The sequence below is a fragment of the Nematolebias whitei genome, chromosome 6 (assembly GCF_014905685.2).
Source record: "Nematolebias whitei isolate Nwh7 chromosome 6, NemWhi1, whole genome shotgun sequence".
Taxonomy (NCBI): domain Eukaryota; kingdom Metazoa; phylum Chordata; class Actinopteri; order Cyprinodontiformes; family Rivulidae; genus Nematolebias; species Nematolebias whitei.
In genome coordinates this window covers 25617282-25636854 of record NC_056503.1, presented here as the reverse complement: position 1 = coordinate 25636854, position 19573 = coordinate 25617282, and the positions used below count along the sequence as shown (strand labels likewise).

The window sequence follows — 19573 nt, the reverse complement described above, 5'->3', positions numbered from 1 at the left end:
TTTTTTTTTTTTTTTTTTTTTGGTTTATCAAATAACATTAAGAAAAGTAATCAGACTGTCATTAGGCAAATGATCAATCAAATGATCATCTTGCCAAATTAAGCTTCATTTGTGTCTAAAAATATTCCCAACTTGTGTAAACATGTTTGTACTTTATAAAGGCAAAATGGTTTATGATATTCACCAAACTATTTTGAGAATGCCATGCTTTAAATACATAAAAAAAGTGAAAATGCTTGCAACAGAATGCATGAATAATATATAAATATATATATATATATATATATATTTTTTTTTTTTTTTTTTCTGTTAAAATATCTTATGCTCCTGCATATTACCCCTTTAAAAGTCACATACTTTGCTTCATCTAAAGATTCACAGTGGAAAACATTACACATTAATTTAAACAGTTTGTTTTTTAAATTAATTTTCTTATTTCATATTTGTCTGTTTAAGTCCTTAAAATATGTTTTCCACTTTAACCACCTATTGGTGATTTGACACTAGATTTAACAAAAATTAGCCAAAATATCTGAAGAAAATGCTCGATGTGTAGATAGAGGGTTTGACTCTTAAGCATAGTTAATTGGTCACAACCATGGAATATTTGTCTCACACAAACTATATGTATACTTTAAATTATATTTTAATTGTTGTCACTAAATCTAAACCTCATTAATAGTATATTTAATTGTAATTACATGTTTGTTGAATGGTGTGTGTGTGTGTGTGGGGGGGGGGGGGGGTCGGTCAAATAAATGCTTCTTTGGTGGCTTACTGGGTACCGAGTAGTCTATACAGTGTTACTCTTTTCAAAACAAATTGATCTAAAAATGTTTTAATCTGCTCAATAGTTTTTTTAGAAGCCCTATACTGATATTAAGATCTTCTTTGTGTTTGTCATGGCAGGATGATTCCATCCAGCAGTAACGACTTCCTGGTTCGAGACCTTGCCGCTGGACGCAGCTACGATCTTTGTGTCCTGGCTGTTTTTGATGATGTCATCACATCACTGACTGCAACACGTCCTTTGGGCTGTCTGTCATTCACTATGGACACAGAGTTCAACCAGTGTCAAGCTCTTCACAGCCACTTCTTGGGTGGAACTATGATCATCATCATAGGAGGGATTATTGTTGCATCTGTGCTAGTTTTCATCATCATTTTAATGATTCGATACAAGGTTTACAGCCACCAAGGCACGGGCCATGGAAAAGCTACCATTGCAGCTGCAGCGCCAAGACCACAGAGCAATGGACAAGGAGGCAGTCAGGTACAAGTCCTGCCTCATTCTGCCTCAAAGTCGACAGACAGTCAGGATGAACAGGTGCTTTTGCCATCCAGGGCCCTGTCGCCTAGCAACCCTGTAAAAGACACGGTGGCACTGGTCGAGGAGGAAAGTAGTGGACAGTTCGTCATGGCAAAGACTGATTCCTTGTTTAATGAGGAGCTGCTCTCACCAACCAAGGCCCGCTTTTCTTCCAGGGTTGCCATTGAGATGAAAATCAGACCGTCGTCTATCACCAAAGAGCCCTCATCTCCCAAGGAACTGGCAGGTACATAGTAGAAAAACAGAAATGGGGGACACTGAATAGACATAGAGAAACCAAGCATGGAAGGGGATGTTGCAGAGGGGTGAGAACAGTTGACAGAAGAGGAGTGGGTGGATACATACAAAGAAGGGACATAAAGAAGGCAAAGTCAAACAGAAAGAGATGTAGGAAGACAAATAGACAATGTGCAATGAGAGTGTGAAATTGAGCGAGATAATAATGGAGGGGAGAACAGTGAAAAATGAAGTGAGTGTGAAAGAGAGAGAGAATGGAACAGAAAGACGACATCCTTGTGCTCTTAAGATATCTTAAACAAGACACAAAAGGTGAGGGAACTTTTTGTCTGCGGAATTGCATTTTTCTAGTTTTATTCAATTTTTTTATTTGAAGGTTCACCAGTTTGAAAAAGGTATTCAAACAAAAAGCATACACATACAACACACACGCACTCAATTTAATATCTGCCTACCTTTTATGATGGCAGATCATTATAAAATAGCCACAATACATTTTGATTGAAGAGTGTTTTATTAGGGCAATACTGGTGTACATGTTATGCAGTCCATTAATATTTAAAAAGCTTTATGTATTCAAAGGTACAATTGAACCTCTTTTTTTTCCTAACGTGATTTTAAAATTATATGGCAAAAAATAAAATAGTCTAGAAAGTGCTTTACAGAACTAATCAGCAGGAAACGTTGGTTACGTACTGTAACCCCAGATTCTATGAATATAGGCGTAGCCCTTTAAGGCTGTCGCTGATGGGTTTATCCCGTTATGCGCAAGCATCATACTGAAAAAATTAGTCCACGCCCACCTGCTGTGTGGGCCCCACCCGATCCGTATAAATTACATTAAGAGCGGGTAATCTGCTTTCGCGCAATGTGTAACATCTGGGCTGAACGCACACACCGCTGGCAGTTTATGTACGCAGCAGTCACCATGTTGTCTGTGTGAATCAACACGTGTTGATTCTGTAGCACGGGAGCAAAGTGTTGAATCACATTCAGCACTGTGCGACACTCCAAAACATTGATGTGGACTGATGTATGGTGGGGCCACAGCGCCCCTACTGCTTGAAATAGGCATATCCCCCCCCATCTGACAGCGACGTGTCCGTGAAGACTGACACGTGTGACGTGGGTCTGCTGACGGGGACTCCCTCTGACAGAACCAGGGTGTTTCCCCAGTGTCGGAGGTCTGCCCTCACAGAGGAAGGGACAGTGATCATCCGTCTTTTTTGTTTTACTGGATCCACACGCAGACGCGCAAACCACCTCTGGAGGCGTCTCATGTGTAACAAACCCAGCAGAACCACTGTGTGAGCTGATGACATCATTCCCAACAGCTTCATGACGGAGACAGCTGTTATCACTTTGCCAGGTCTCGTTTGTGATAAGCGAGCCTTCATGGTAGTTGAATTTAATTCCACTCCCAGATAAACAATTGTCTGGGACGGGAAAATCGAGCTTTTCTTCCAATTTATGGCGAAGCTCAGATTTAACAGGTGTGATGCCAGCACCTGAGCCTGCATCAGCGCCTCCTGTGTGGAGTGTGACAGGAGCAACAGGTCGTCCAGGTAAAACAAAATTCTCATCCCTGCTCTGTGCAGTGGATGCAGGGCTGTCTCCACACACTTTGAGAACGTACGAGGCGCGAGGGAACACCCAAAAAGGCAGCCTGTTGTACTGATACTTCATCCCCTGAAAGGCGAAACGCAGAAATTTCCTGTGTTTTGGGATGAAAGGTATGTGAAAATAAGCATCTTTTAGATCGATGGAAACAAACCAGTCGTTTCTCTGGATGCTGTCCAACAGCTGTCTGGTTGTCAGCATGTGAAACGGCCTGTCCATGATCGCTTTGTTGAAAGCTGACAGAACCAGAATCGGTCTCATCCCTCTGGTCCGTTTGGGGACCAGGAAGTAGCGTGAGTAAAGCCCTGTGTTTTCCTCTCCGTTGGGAACTCTGGAGATTACGTCTTTTATCAGAAGCTCCTGAACTTCTGCATTTAAGGCTGAGATTTGGTCTGGTGATGACAGGACCGTCTCCATAACTCCTCCGAACGGAGGGGGTCGGGTTGCAAATTGCAGCATGTAACCCTTGCATAACACTCTGTCCATCCATCTGTCCGGCGAGCATGTTTTTAGCCACTCTGCGTAACGTTCGTGGAGTGGACGTGCGTTTAAGTGATGCGCCGTGTTTTGAACGGATGTCATCCAATCCGCCGCCTCGACCGCCGTCATGCGTCGCGGAAATGTTTTCCGCGTGACCCAAAGGCGAGGCTTCCTCGAAAAGGTTGTTCTGCACGCGCCCGTGCGCTGCGTCTGGATCGCGGACCAACCTTCATGTCTGGGTGGGGCGGTGTGTGCCGAGGCGAAGCGTGTGCCAGCTGATGACGTCGTGAGGCTGCACGTTTAACGTCGCTCTGCGAACGTTGAGAGGCGGAGGGCGTGACTTCATCAACGTCGTGCTGTCGGAGTGAAGGTTGCGAGCCTCGCGGGAGCACACGTTTTCTCTGGAGGGGCGCGCGCCACTCACGCTGGGGGCGGGGCTCGTCACCGGGTTCGTTCAGCTGTCTCACGCTTATGCCGCCGTGAGCTGCCGATCGCTGAGACGCGGTGGATGACGGCCGCTCGCGTTTGCTCAGGTGAGGCGTGTGTTGTTTTCGCTGAAAGCGGGGACCTCCACCGGACCCGGCCTGCGGTCCCACATTTATACCGATGTGAGCCGGTGAGCACCGGGCAGCTGTGCGTGCATCATCAACACAGCGTCGTTTGGATGGAGGCTGCTTGCCTCGCTCGGGTGCGCGTTTAACACCGCTTGGGTGATGATCGTGCGGGTCTGATTGATAACGAGTTATTTCGCTTACCGTAGTGTCGAGTGAGCGTCTCGTCATGTGTTGGAGCAGCGGTGGGTTTAAAAAAACTTTATTTAAGGACACCGGCTCTTTATGTGTGGAGGATGTGTGTGCAGCGGCTGTGAGCTCATCCGAGCTTACAGACTGGCTAAAAACAGACATCTTGATCATTGAAAAAACATTTATTTCAACTTCTGTGTCATTTATACACACATCCTCCGCAGACCGTCATTTTTTAAAATCTTCTCCCCCGTGAGCTCTGCGATTTGTTTGCCCCGAGCGCCGTCTGCAGGCGATCTCTGGGGAAACGCTGAAGTGCAGGTTGCCGGAGTGAGGAGGGGTGGTCTCTGACGGGCGGGGCTGGTGGTGGAGCTGAGCGAGACGAAGCTGCTGCGGCCGTGGAGCGCCGATGTTTCTGCCTCTGCTCGCGACGATCTCTCCAGCGGGCTGGTGGACGGGGTGAGCCGCGCGGCTTGATGAGATGGCGCACAGCTTTCGACATCCCCTCCGACTACTTCTAATTCGCCAGCATGTTTTTTAAGCTGCTTCCGAACAGCGCGTCCGACGTGATGGGGCCCTCCATCAGGTCCTTGTGCAGCTTTTCCGGCAGCGAGGGAAAGTGACGAAGCCAGGTGGATCGTTGGATTACCGTCATCCACACTGCAATTCTCGACAGGCAAACCGTGGAAGCGGCGCACATGTTGAGGATGGCGTCTGCCGACTTACAGAGGGAGCTCTTTGTCTCCTCAGCAGGTCTGCGGCCTCCAGCCTCTTTGACATGCTAAATGCTAGCAGTGCCACGTTGTTGCTAGCTGCGGCCGCCTGAAAAGCACACTGGTGGGCTCGATTGGAGAGCGCGGTCACCGCCTGGTCGTGTTTCACCGGAGGGACGGGACGCTGCTCCAACCTGGATAGCTTCGCTCCGAAGGTTTCCGCGAGGCTTGGCTCAAGGGGGGTACCGAGGGATAGCCCCGCTCGATGAACCCCTCCACTCTGGTGATGGGAGCGTAAGTGAAGACGGGCGCCCTTAACCTACCAGGACCGGCTGCGGCCTCGTTCCAGTACGATGTCACTGCTGGAAAACGAGGCCAGATGGGATCAAGACGGCGAGCCAGCATGGAGCCAAACCTTCCCGCAAGATCATCCAATCTTAGCGGGGGGAGGGGGGGGGACAGAGAGCCCCTTTACGTTAGCAGCTTCCCGGATAATGGCGGGCAGCTCCGAGAGGAGTGCGCCGACGGCAGGGAGCGGTGTGGCCGTTGAGGCGGGAAACCCCGGGGGAGTCGAGCATCCGCTCGGCCTTCCTCTTTCCAACACTGCGCTCCCCAGGAGGGAACGAGCGTCGGGGCTGCTGCTAACGTCACCGGTCCCAGAGGAATCATCCGATTCACTCCGAGAGCCGGCGTCGAAGAAATCCATGGCGTCGTCCAGCGAACAGTCTCCCGCCACGGACAGGCAGTCCTCGATGGTAGCCTTAAAACAAAGGCTGCTCTCCTCTGCCTTTCCTCCGGTGGAAGCTCATCACAGAGGCGGCAGGAGGAAGCGCGGGCGACGTGGCAGGGACCCAGGCATCCTTCGCAGGTGTCGTGCCGGTCGAAGCTGAGCAAGTAACCGGTCTTGCAGGAGGGACACAAGCGGATGGTGTTGGAGGTGGACATCTCGTTGAAAGGTCAGTTGTTTTATGTTAGCTTGCTGAAGAAAAATGGGAGCAGATTACCTGCTCTTAATGTAATTTATACGGATCGGGTGGGGCCCACACAGCAGGTGGGCGTGGACTAATTTTTTCAGTATGATGCTTGCGCATAACGGGATAAACCCATCAGCGACAGCCTTAAAGGGCGAAGCCTATATGACATAGAACTAAAGGCTTTCAGTGTTGTTCTTGGCACATACTTGATAGAAATAAATACCTCTAATACTTGTATGATGCCTTTACAGTATGTACCATAACCACTATGATTTACCATTGACTCAAATCTACAGTTACATCCAAATGTAGCTTCAACTAATAAAGAGTTTGTATAAATTTATACGTGCGCTGGTGAGGATTCTCAGTCATCCAGGACGTGGTAAATCAAAAAAAAAAAGTTAAAAACAAAACAAATGTCATCCCTAAAGTCCAGTTGTTTTGTTTTTAACTTTTTTGGGGGGGATTAAATTTAGACGTGCAACATGGATCCTCTGGTGATTGTAGTCAGGTGAGTTTTTGAAAACCCAGCTGTCTTAGAGAGCAGCAAACCTAAAGCAGGCTGAGTAGAATCAGTAAGAGAGGTTAGTATTGATTACCTAATCAAAAAATTGTTTAACACATTTATCAAATTAGTGTTTTGTTTATAATCATCAAGCTAAATCGTTTATATATATTGTTTTAATTTTAGCCCCTTCACCTGCTTTCTGTAGCATCTTCCAGAAAAAAAATGTTATTTGCATATTTACCTCTGTAGTTGGTTTCCAATTTTTTTTTATAGTTTTGCTTGCACTAGCTTAAGATTTGAACAAATGTTTTAAACACAATCACATAAACCGAGACATAGAAAATGTTTACTTTTTCCATGTTTTATAAAATATTAATCACCCGTCTTTCATGGTTTCTTTGTCAGGAAAACGTTTTATTACTAATGGACTGACTTGGCTGAAAATCCAAGAAAGTACAATTTGGGACAAATCCAATTCAAGATTGCTGCCTCAGCTAGTCAATCCTAACAAACAACATTTACTATTGCTCAGCCATTTTTACAACTCTCAATCCTCCTGTCCGTGTGTAAAAAGACCTTTGAGGCCTCAGTTTTAAAACCAAGATCTTGGGGATTTCATTTTGACCCAAGGGCAGCAGGAGGGTAAAGCTAAATTTATCTGGAAGTCATACATGAGACTCATCCTAAATACATGCTCTGAATGCTTACAGATTGTGTAAGATGTCTGTTTAAACTTTGACATTGAAGGTAGTGAGCATCATGTTTATATATTTATATATATTTTTTTATTTAATTTAATTTATTATTATTATTTTTTATTAGTTTTGTATTTCAAAAACACCCTGGACTTCCTGGAAATTAGGTTCATACATAACAATGACAAAGCACAACAACATGTGCTTTTAAAAAGATAAATTCACTATTTTTTAAAGCTTTTCCCCCACACTGGAATACAACGAATGCAATAAATTAACACCAAAGCAAAAGCTAGGGACAGATTGGTTAATTTATAAATCATATTTTGACAAATTTCTGACGTGATTGTGTATGACTGAAATTTTGAAATAGAAAAGATGAAAACAAAGCAAGGCAATAAAGTCACAACAGATCAACTACCTTGGACAGTGCAGCTGAGATGAAGGATGAAAACATGCCTTTCTGATGCCAAGACATTCAAAAGCCAAGACTCTGTTGTGGCCAAAAAAGTTCTCATGATGTTTAAGTAAGCCTAATGTAGCTGTTTGAAACCTACTAGTGAGCCGTCAAGAAGAAACATGATGAAAATGGACTCATGTGGTTCATGGCATACATTTTGGGTATTGAAAACAAAAGTAGAAAAAAAAAAAAAAACCTTCTTTGCAAAAATTCAGTGTCAGTGCTGATTGTTTTTGCCAAATTTGGCTGAAGAAGCTAAAACCTACAGTAACTGTTAAAATTAAAAACAACCAGAAGAGATGTTAAAACTAACAGAACAGTCAGCAGAAGAGTAAAGAGCTAATTTTTTAACATTATGTAATAGGTAGAAATGAGCTAAAACCAACAAAACAGTAGCACATTAGCTAAAACTGTTAAAATCAAATAGAAAGCTTAAATCAAAGCTAAAAACTGTAATTGTCGAAATTCTAGCTAAAAGCTTTTTCATTCAACATTCAACATTTATTTATACAGGTTAATCCCATTGAGCCTCGGGGACTCATTTACAAGAGAGACCTGATTTCAGCAAAAAATGATGACAACAATGAACAACAATAGACAATCGTAAAGGATGCGTACAAATGTATTTAATTTTTTTAACAAGTGAAAATAAAATGGTAATTAAAAAGTTAATTTAAAGGAAAAGTAGCAAAAAAAAGCTAGGTTGTAAAGTGATGTAAAATACTAAGAATAGGAAAATGTCTGCATTGTTTTTTCCCAGGAACTTAACAGATGTTTAAAGCCACTTAGAGGTCAAGGTTGAGAGCTTCAGATCTTTTTGCAAGATATTCCAGAAAACAGGAGCAGAGTAGGAGAAGGCCCTTTTGTCTAGTTCAGTCCGCACTGAGGGAACACTGCAGGTAATGATGTCCTGAGAGCGCACGCTGTAGTTGCACTCACGCAGTGACTATAAGAGAAGATGCATGAAGGCAGCAGACCAAGGAGTGATTTAAATATAAAAATGTACCAGTGGGAGAGTCTGTGTGAAGTTAATGATGTCCAGTTCACCAGTGAATACAGGGTGCAGTGATGAGTACGGTAGTTACAGCCAGTTACAAATCTTTGCGCACCGTGATAGACAGCATTCAACATCTGCAGGGTGCTTGTCGGAGCGTTCATGCAAGTAATGTCAAAAGCTAACAATGTATAACCAATACAGTATCTTACAATTGATTTTATTAAAATCATAGCTAAAAGCTAAAATTAGCAAAATAGTAACTGAAAGATAAATGTGGCAAAACAGGCAAAAAATGAACAAAATTGTAGCTTAAAAGTAAATTAGCAAGAAAGTAGCAAAGCAGAACAAGTGTGTTGAGGTAGATTTGGAGGACAATGGTTTTGGATGATATAAGAAATTTCACTCTGTTTCTATTGAGAACATAGTTGGAAATAAACGTTTTGTTAACACGGTAGCCTAGTAGTGAATGTACAGTCCTGCACAGTTGTCATAAACCATATCTCTTAGTATGCAGCATACTGAAGTGGCAAGGCTGTCAGATCAAACTTTTTTTTATATAATTGGACCCACCTTCTCTGATTCAAATTTCTGAAGTGACCTTCCAGGCTCATCAAATTCACTTGAAATGCTAAACAGTCCTGTATTCATATTAAATTCACTAGAGCATGTGAAAATTATTTTCAGATGTATCTCTTCTGCATTAACCCCGCACCGTAGTTCCTCCCCTTCAGCACTAATCCACTCACGAAAATACGGATTTTATTGGAACAAATGGAGACACTTTTTCACATGAGTGGCTTAAACAGCTGAGCTGAACTACTTTATCAGCTGTTGATAATGTCATTCAATTGCCCTCTGTGAATGGGTTGAAATGGGGTGTTATTGAGCCTCGTGGTGATAGCGGCGAGAGAACAAGAGATATGAAGGGCATTAAAGAAGCTCAGGTTCTATTTCCTATAGGCTTCGCCGTTTAAGGCTGTCGCTAGTGGGTTTTATCCCGTGGCGAGCCCCCAAAGTTCTTACGCTGTTTGTGTCTCAATTAAATGTCCAACATTGTTCACATCACAGTCAGTAATTACTGTGGGAAAGAAGAATCGCAAAAAAGTTTAGACTCTGCTAAATGTCACACTATCAAATTGCCCACGCTTGAACATAATTGGATTTCAACATTTGACTTAAGTTGCTCTTATCTCTGATTAAGGGGTAATTTATTACAGATAGCTGAGTTTGTGAGCTCAGTTTGAGGTTGAAGGCCACAGTGGAGTTGCAAAGAAGAAAAGTCAGAGAAAGCTCATTAGAGCTGTATGTCACAGAATAGAGAGTTCAGTTATGTTCCTCCTGTTCAGTATTATGGTAGGACCATATGCTCCAACTCTGATATCACCCCAAAGACTTAATTAACAGATCTAACCTCATCTCAACCCCTAAACTGCAACCTTGTATCCAAAAGAAAACAAAAAACAATGTGAACAAACCATGACAAAACAGTTAGTTGTTTTTTCTTCAGTCAGGAAAAAAAAAAAAAAATCTAGCATTGGCCTTTTGTGTCCTTTGTTTCTGTTCTTTGATTCCAGGATCATTTGCACTTAGAGGGCGACCTACAGTGAGGGACAAAACTCTTGCCTTTGTACAAAGGCTGCTTGGGTTCCTCGGGGTGTAACTGTGTCTGCCATGTGTTTCACCGATTGCTGCATTGCAGAAAAAGACAACATTGATCTGATCCCAGAGAAAGCCACAACTGTTCTGTCCCTCCGAGAGTGAGGAAATGAAAACTAAAATTATTATTAGAAAATTTAATCCTTAGTAGTTTTTATGTTTTATATCCATGTTTAAATTATGTTTTTGTAAATATATATATATATATATATATATATTTTTTTTTTTAATTAATTATTTTTTTTTAAACAGCATGTTTTAAAAATAAAAAAAGCTGCTGATAATAGTATAGAAATCCACTTCCATTGCTCGTAATCAAATAGATTTTAAAATGAGAAAAGTTGAGCTCTTGGAAGTTTCATTTGAACTCAAACTGCTCCACATTAATTGATGAAAATTAAATTGAAACTGTTGCTGTAAAGGGAGACTGTTTATCTTTGTAAGAGCCCAAACATTATTAAGCAGGTTAGGTTTTATTATCACACGGTGACAAAGGCAAAAGAGTGATACAGTTTTTGTCTCAGTCTGTGTCCATTTGTTTATCTGTCAGCAAAACATCTCATGTACATCATGATCAGCGTAGTGTTGAACCCAGATGCAGACAGAACTCATGGAAACCCGAAGATAAGTAAAGAAATCATGTATTAAATGCAAAATCAAAGAGCTGATGTGGCTGCGTTGACTTAGAAAAACCAAAGACACGGGGAGGCACAGTGGAAGCTGAGCATGACGCCTTGGGAAACACAATCCACGAATCAGGTGGAAACACAGAGACACTGAACTTAAAGAGACACTAATGAAAATCAATGATGAACACCTGGGGTGATTGGGATTAGGAAGAGGTGATGCAGGAGCTGGCAATATGAGGGGAGAAAACACTGAGGAAACTAGAAACACAGGAAAAAACTCAGAACAAAAACAAAAAAATAATCCCGAGTAGATACAAACACCACGGGCGACTGTGGCTGAGTGGTTAGAGCAGTCGTCCTCCAATGCAAGAGTTGGGAGTTTGATTCCACCAGCAGTCACATGATGAAATGTTCCTGGGCAAGACACTGAACCCCTCATTGCCGCCGATGTGTGTCCCATCAGTGTATGAATGTGATGAAGTATTGATTAGTCTCTTAGAATGATTTGTTCTATTAGCTTTGTATAGATCTAGTAAATTGCTGAATGAATGGGTAAATGAGGTCACAGATAGTAGTGTAAAGAAATTTGAGTGTCTTGATAAGATAGAAAGGCGCTATATAAGTACAGTCTATTTACCATTTACCACAAAACATGACACTGAAATATTGGACAAATCTGAATAAAACTCTCAGAAAACAATCAATAAATGTCCAGCTACATTAATTACCATTTTGTGTCTACTTAGTTCAAAATGGCTTCCACAGATGAACAACTTTAGCAAACACCAGAACAACTATTACTCAGTCAGTTTAACAAACGTTGATCTAACTCTTGGTGAGTTAACAGCTGAGCGGTAATCCAGGACATTTTACAGATTGTGCAAGCTCAAAATGTTGGCATGAAAATATACTTGGGGGAGTGGTGGCGCAGAGGTTAGAGAGGTGGGCCTGTGATCCGAAGATCGCTGGTTCACGCCCTGGCCCCGACAACATCAAAATTGTGGGTGGGGTGGGTGAAACACCCACACTTGCCCCGACCCTCATTCGCCCCACTCTGGGCCCATGAGCAAGGCCCTTAACCCTCACCATGTGCTCCCTAAACAGGTCTCTCTTGAAAATGAGTTCTCGTGGCTCAATGAGACTAACCTGGATAAATAAAGGCTAAATGAAAAAAAAATAAAATAAATACCATACCATACCATACCACTTTATTTATAAAGCACTTAAAGCAGCAACAAGGTCAACCAAAGTGCTGTACAGACAAAACAACAGGTAACACATCAAGCAAAATACAAAATGAGGTAAATCAGATTATAGACAAAAAAAACCCCCAATGCAGATAATGACGACAAACCAGTGTGGAACGTACAGGTTCAAAACAGATCATCTGGTGTTGAAAGCTATTGCATAGTAATGAGTTTTTAAACAGGACTTGAAATATCAGCACGAGTTTTGTTTGCAAAATATCTCATGAACCAGTGGAGAGATTCAAATGAAACTCTGTAAAAGTAATCATAGGATGTGCATCATTCTGCGACTCAACTTGTAGAGTCGATCCATTTCAAGATGGTTGCCAAAGCTACACGACCTTAGCAAACAGGGAAATGGCTGTACCTTCATCAGTGAGCTAAAGTTTGATGTGGAAGTAGCCGAGTCATTTTAACACATGCTAATGGTTTACATGTCTCACAAAATCTTGCAGTGTTACAAGTTAGCACTAGTTTTTTGTTCATTTTGGCATGTTTCGCAGTTTAGCATTTAGTTACCATGGATTTAAAAGCAAGTTTGTTGTAATTTATGTTCCCTTTTCATCATATGCTACTTTAATTTTAGTTTAAAACTGTAGCATGAAAGACAGCAGGTGAAATACAAATCATTTAAAGAACGTAAAGCCTACAATGTTATTCATGTTTTACTGTTAAAATATTTTTTGGTCAAAATACATAATTGTATCTTCTCTCTAAACTCTTGCTTTACCAGACTAATAACCCCAAACTAATAACCCCATTTCTCAGTAAACCTCAAGTAAATCATTTTTGAATTTGTAACTAAAATAGATACTTGTCTTATGGTATGATGCCTTAAAGGAATAGTTTGTATAATTTAAATAATGTATTTTATAGAGGTTAAAAACACATGGTATCTTGTGTGTTGTGGCTCAACAGCCTGAGTATGAAGAAATCTAAATAAGTTCTGAACAGACAGCTCTGAGAGAAGCCAAGGTGAACGTGGATAAATTTTGTCTTAAAACAAACTTAGATCTCAAAAGTTTTATAATTGTGCAAACATTTATGTAAACCTTGATGCCACCATCAGTTTTACATCAGCAATTTAACCTGACTACTACAATTTGTGAATTTTTTTAAAAAAAAATTTAATAAGCAATAATTAATCCATATTCATGATTGTGTCTAAAAAAGTGGCTATTTCAAGAACAGCTAAGTAAACCTTGAGAGTCTGCACATGTGTAAAGTATTGTTCGCCTTCTGGGAACAAAGCTTCAATGTTATTAAAACCTAAACAGAAACATGGGACGAGGGCATAAATTCTGGTTAACTGGCACGGTGGTGCAGTTGGTAAAGCTGTTGCCTCTCAGCGAGAAGGTCAGCGGATCGAATCCCGGCTGGGAACCTTTCTGGTTGGAGCTTGAATGTTCTCTCTGGGTTCTCCGGTTTCCCCCCACAGACCAAAAACATGCATGTTAGGCTGATTGGTAACTCTAAATTGTCCCTAGGTTTGAGTGACAGAGTGAATGGTTGCCGTGTTTGTCTCTATGTGTCCCTGTGATGGACTTGCAACCTGTCCAGGGTGTCGCCCGCCTCTCGCACAGCGACTGCTGGACATGGGCACGAGTGACTCTTGTGACCCGAAAAGGAAGAAGCAGGTAAAAGATAATGGATGGATGGCAAAAATTACCTCTGTAAAAATAAAAAGGGGTTTAAAAACAGAATATTTAAGATTGGGGTCAACTACTAAACCCATGCAGGTCTGTGCATGTGTTTGTGAATTTATCTGCCTTGAGCCTGTGCAGATGTTTCCACAAGGTTAGGCAGGAGAGAAAAATAGTCCAACCCAAGGATGTGAGTGAGATGTGATTGAATGTGTGTGAAGTGTAAGTGTGTGTTCTTCCTCTAGCCCCTCCATGACCCTGTAGCCTGTCTGTCCTCCTTGTATTTTAATCTATCATCACTCCCTTCATTGTCATCCCGTATGCCCGACCTCATTCTTAACTTCCACCTGTCTCTGTGAATTCAACTCTCAGGACTGCCAACTTTCCCCCCACCTCCTGCCGTCTTTCCAAAGCTCACCCTGACACTCTTCCTCTCTCTTCTGCCCACATTTTTTTGTGCACTGTTCAACAGTATTCGAGTCACTGTTTTTCACTACTTATTATTTTTCTCCATGTCTCTTTGCTTCGTTTCCTTCTGCGTTTTCTCCTCTCTCTGACTTGTGGATGCCTCCAGCAGCAGATGACAGACGGCCTTGTGCTGTCGAATGGAGAAACTTTAAGATCTGAGGATCATTTGGCCTCACAAAGACAACCCGCCAACACTACACTTAAAGAGTAATGACTTGCACACCATGGATATTTTCCTCCCTAAGTCTTCTGTTCCTTTCTTGCTCCTCCTGACGTGCACTCAGCTAATCCAGTCTCTTTCCTGTGCAGCATGCTGCCAACTGACCCTTTTCTTGTGTTGCTTTTTAATCAGGTCAGTTCTTTTCTTTTGTTTTTTTTCACCACTCGCTGTTTTATCAGCCTGCTACACTACCCTCACCTCTCACAGTCCCTCAATCTTCTTTAATCCACTGCTGTATGGCAGGAAGGAGAGGATGAGATTGGAGTAAGATGGTGAAGATGTGCTGTGGTTGTAAAAGATTACAAGACTTTAAGGCTTCAGTCCTCCCCCTATACAAAATGCAGTAACTGTACATACAGTGAATGCAGCTGAAATGTTCTGCTGTGACAGGTAATGCTAAAAAAGTCTCTAAAAACACAGAACGTCCTGCTGCTACATTGCTCTTCTTTTTCTTACATTTCTTTTCAAAAATGCAGTCTAGTTTCTAGAATAATTTAATTAAAATGTATATTTTTTGTGCTGAGTAGAAACAAACTTTCTGTTTTCTGAGGCATTTGGAATTTTAAACCAGGAAGTTCTTAACAATATTGAACTTTTGATGAATCGTCAGCTGCTTCTTTTCCAAATTCTTTCATTCAACCTTTATTTAAACAGATAGCCACATTGTCTTGCTTCAAGCTGAATTTGATGTTAGTACAACACTTGGAAAAATGACATTTGATCCTTTCCGTTGCTAAACTAAGAGTTTTTTTTATTATTATTATTTAGCCTTGCTGCTCACTCTACCATATGGAGTTAGGGACGTCTCAAGAAGTATCAGAGGATTTTTCTTTTTTTTAGCTTTCCTTACACTTGCTAAAGGTTGAGGCAAAAACCAAGAAAATAAATTAAATAATGTCTCTAGGAGTTTTGATAAATCAAGCCATTGGCTAGGATCAAAATATGTGGAAGCTTCTTAAAAGTGTATTGTTTTTATAGCACAAGGTAAAAGTATAGGCATTTTAATGCCACAATATACATATTTTCAGACCTTACAGAAGTTTAAATTATGTTATTTTTTATTTATTTTTTTACCCAGAGTTCCAGTTTTTTTAATCCCTTTGTCACCCAAATGATCTAGATCCAAAATGTCTCCCTACTTTCCTTCTATACCTTTGTTCTAAATATTCCCTTTTTATTACAGATGTGTTTGTTCCTCTTCCTCCCCACGTGAAATAGGTTGCCTTTTAAAGCCTTCATGCAAACCTTGATGTTGTTACTTTCCTGTTTTCCAGATCCTTGATGCAGCTGCTCTGCCATATGTGCAGCACAAACACCACCAGAGGGAAGAACCTGGTGAAAACTCAACAAAAAAAAAACGACAACAACGCAGAAAAGGGCCCTCACGCTCATCTCCCTGCATCTCCTGTTTCCTGCACCCATTCCTTTGTTTCTATGGATATTATGGTGTTATAAACCTATAAAATCAGTTTTACTTTCAAGTGCTTATCCTGGTTCACATGTCTGGATTGAAAGGCCAGTCGAGGCCTGGCAACCGTGTGGTCATCTCTAACTTATAATGGAAGAGCATTCTCCATTTTGAAACATCAGTATTAATGTGAAGTGGAAACGCTGAGAGAAAATCATTTGTAACACTGAAAGTGGAAGAAAAATGCATCTCACTCTGTCTGGGGCAGCATCAAGATACAAGGAGAGACACTGAGTGGATGGTAAAAACAGACCCAGAATGAAAGAAAAGGAATGACTGAGCATCAAAGGGATGTTGGATTCATAGAATATCACCCTCAAGCAGCAAGCAGACTGGACATCATGACAGATTTTGCAGAAAAGACAGAAAAGAGATCTTCAAGTAGTTTGGTGTTTGCTATACATTTGACTCGTGACTGCACCTTATTAGTCAAAGTTGAATCACATGGTAAACGTTAATGAACTGGACTGTTCCTTTAGCTGGATCTGGAGCACAAGTGAACTCTGCCATCCCCATATTAGAATCGGATCTCCATAGTACGCAGAAAACCTGAACTTGAATGAGTCTTTGTGGACAGAAAAGAAACCTGGACTCAGAGGAGCATAAATGGAGCGTTACGCTGATCAGCTGCAGGCTAATCTGTACAAGACAACTCTGGCCTGTTTCCAGTTTAATTCTTCTCGTGCTTTCGGCTCTAGATGGGATTGGAGGCGACCTCGTGGAGCTTCACTGACATCTCTAACATCTCCGCAGGCCTGCTTAAACAGGTGAGTAATGTGAAGATTAGCTAATTAACCTTTCTTTAAAAAAAAGAACAAAGTGAGAAGCTCCAACAAGCCAAAGACCATAGCTCAGTAATTACAGTGGCATATGGTTCCCATCAGCAGTCATCGTGGGCAGCCACTAATATTGGATCCAGCCCGATAGTTTAGAATACATTCAGACTATGTTGTCTCAGCTACACTGAGAGGTCTGTAACCTAATGAGGGTAACACTTTAACGAGCCCCTTCCTAATTGCTGTCAGCCAGAAAATTAGAGAACCTCCCCGGATAAACGATCTGTTTCATTAGTACTTTCTGGTGACAATGTCACCGCATCCCCACTTCAGTTTGTTTCTTGCTCTTTTTAGCGTCTTTCTGACTATTTCTCAAACACCTCTCTGTTTTTTCATTCATTTTTTTTTTCCTGCCTGAGGCAGTGATTTAAAACCAGTGGAGAATTTAATGTGTTAAAAAAGGAAATGATTATGTCAGAATAGTACAGCCTTAAGGAAGTACTTTGGCTGTACAAGAGGAGGTCAGCAGTATCTATTAGTCAAATAGAACAGAGACTGATGTCTTATTCTGGAAAATTGAACATCTCATCTTGCTTTCAAATTGAAATTAGCCTCTTAATAGAGGTAATCAGCAGCAAATTTATTATCCCAATTTTACTTAATTGGATGGAAAACTGTTGATACTATTTAAACATGAAGTTATAAATAAGAATATGTGCCTAAATAGGAAAAAAAAACAGTATTGAACATCATTTTTTATAATTAAATAATAAGGCTTATCCACTTGAACAATTTGCACTTACAGAAATGCCACTTGTCATGTTGAGTCACTAGCACCCCTATTGTTTTAGTGGGTAATAATACAAAAAAAAAAAAACAGTTTTCACTACTGTGCAACAAAGGACAAATAATTTCAGCAACCTGCTCATTAGAGGTTCATAATCCTTTCAAGTACATGTGTCCACTTATATTACCTTTAGTGAATTTAATACTGTAAACACATGCATGCTTTTAAGGTCACAGTGTAATTATTACTGTTGTTAATCTTACAGTACCTGCCAACAAGCAGCTTCTCTAACAACAATTATGTGTAAATCCCAATTTAATACATAATTTCAGAGTGGTATCATACAGTATAACTACTGAAAGTAAATCATTTTCACTTTCTTAGCCGCACTTTGAAACAAAGTTTAACTTAATTTTCATGTAGAACTAAATAATAAGAGCACACCCACATACCGTGAACTCTTACAAGAGGTTTACTGAATGAGGAAAAACTGAAAGATTGTAGGTGTGGGCCAAAAAGAAAGGTAGAAGGAATGTCTTATGTGGCTTCACCCTTTTTTATTTTATATTCTCATGTAAATATAACTGTTAAATTAATACCTTATTTTGTAACTTTTTTGGATAATTTACTTTTAATTAATTACCATCATAGAGTGCGTAGTCCTTAACGCTAACAGCCTGGAATTGACACTCTTAGTAATATTTTTTTTTTTTCTGTGGGACTGGGAATTTGCTTGAGTGCTATTGCCCATTTCTTAATGTATTTCCAAACTTAAGAGCGTCAGTGTAGAAATATGAATGTAGAATTACATCGCTCGGGGTGGCTGCATGTTGGAGCAGCTCTATTCCATTCATTCTGAGAATTTGCTTTTGGAAACTTTAATTTCTCTTTTGCTGGATGCAAGTCACATTTTTCAAATGATTGTTTCCTCTGGTATCAGATGCTGTGCAGCTGGAAGGGTTTTTACTAAAAGTTTTTTTTTGTTTTGGGCATTTGTTATGATGCGTAACCATAATAACAAAGTGTTCTTTTTTTTTATACAACCGAGAGCAGCGGATTAACACCTCAAAAGCTCAAATAATATTTCAGCTACAGCCCCAAATCTCAAATGAGTTAAAAACCAGGTGCCATAGATGCATTCCCATCTCCTTGCCAGCTGTGCTCGAGTGCCTGACCACTGAGATCCTGAAACTGGCAAGAAACATGGCTCGTGACAGAAGAAGGAGCAGGACCATCCCCCAGCACCTGCAGCTGGCTCTCTGCAATGACAAGGAGCTCGGCAGGCTGCTGGGAGGAATGGCCATCGCTCTGGGAGGAGTTCTGCCCAGCATTAGGGCAGTCCTGCTGCCCAGGAGGAACTGAGAGGCCAGCCAAGTCTGGGTGGACAGACCGGACGGGATCTGCGGCCAGTCTCCTTGGATCCGCTGTGGGACAGACCTTTACAAGAGATCCTTCATGCCTACAGCCATCAGTATCTATAACATCTCTTAATGAAACAAGGATAATGAGTTACAACAAGTTAATTTCCCTTTGAGATTAATAAAGTATTTTTTTGTCCTTTAAGCACTTACTTCATCAATACTGTATTGAAAATCGTAGATTTTGCTCCTCGTTAGTGATTGAATGAAAGTTGGACACGATGCCATGAGAAAGGATTGAAATGAAATATTATTTTTACTTCTAATATTATTTTATTTCACTATGACACAAGGTGCAATATTTAACAATGGTTCACAATGTTTATTTTTGCTTCTAAAGGTTCTCAGCTGAGTCAAAGGATACAATAGTTGTCAGTCATGATTGATCATTGCCATGCAGTCTTGCTACAGTGATTCTCATTGATCACTTAAAAGAATAGTCCAGATTTTTTGATGTGTGATGTTGTGGACAAATATATATATATATATATATATATATATATA

The 19573-nt window shown here is 41.0% G+C and overlaps 1 protein-coding gene across 1 annotated transcript in view; it reads left to right on the top strand.

Moving 5' to 3' along the window:
- zgc:172282 (leucine-rich repeat and fibronectin type III domain-containing protein 1-like protein) overlaps window positions 1-19573 on the top strand; it is a 128799-nt gene that overhangs the window by 85823 nt on the left and 23403 nt on the right. The window contains exons 7-8 of the mRNA XM_037677462.1: window positions 910-1556; window positions 15895-16855. Of these exons, the coding sequence (XP_037533390.1) occupies window positions 910-1556; window positions 15895-15902 (655 nt within the window). The 3' untranslated portion in view covers window positions 15903-16855. The remainder of the gene's footprint in view (window positions 1-909; window positions 1557-15894; window positions 16856-19573) is intronic.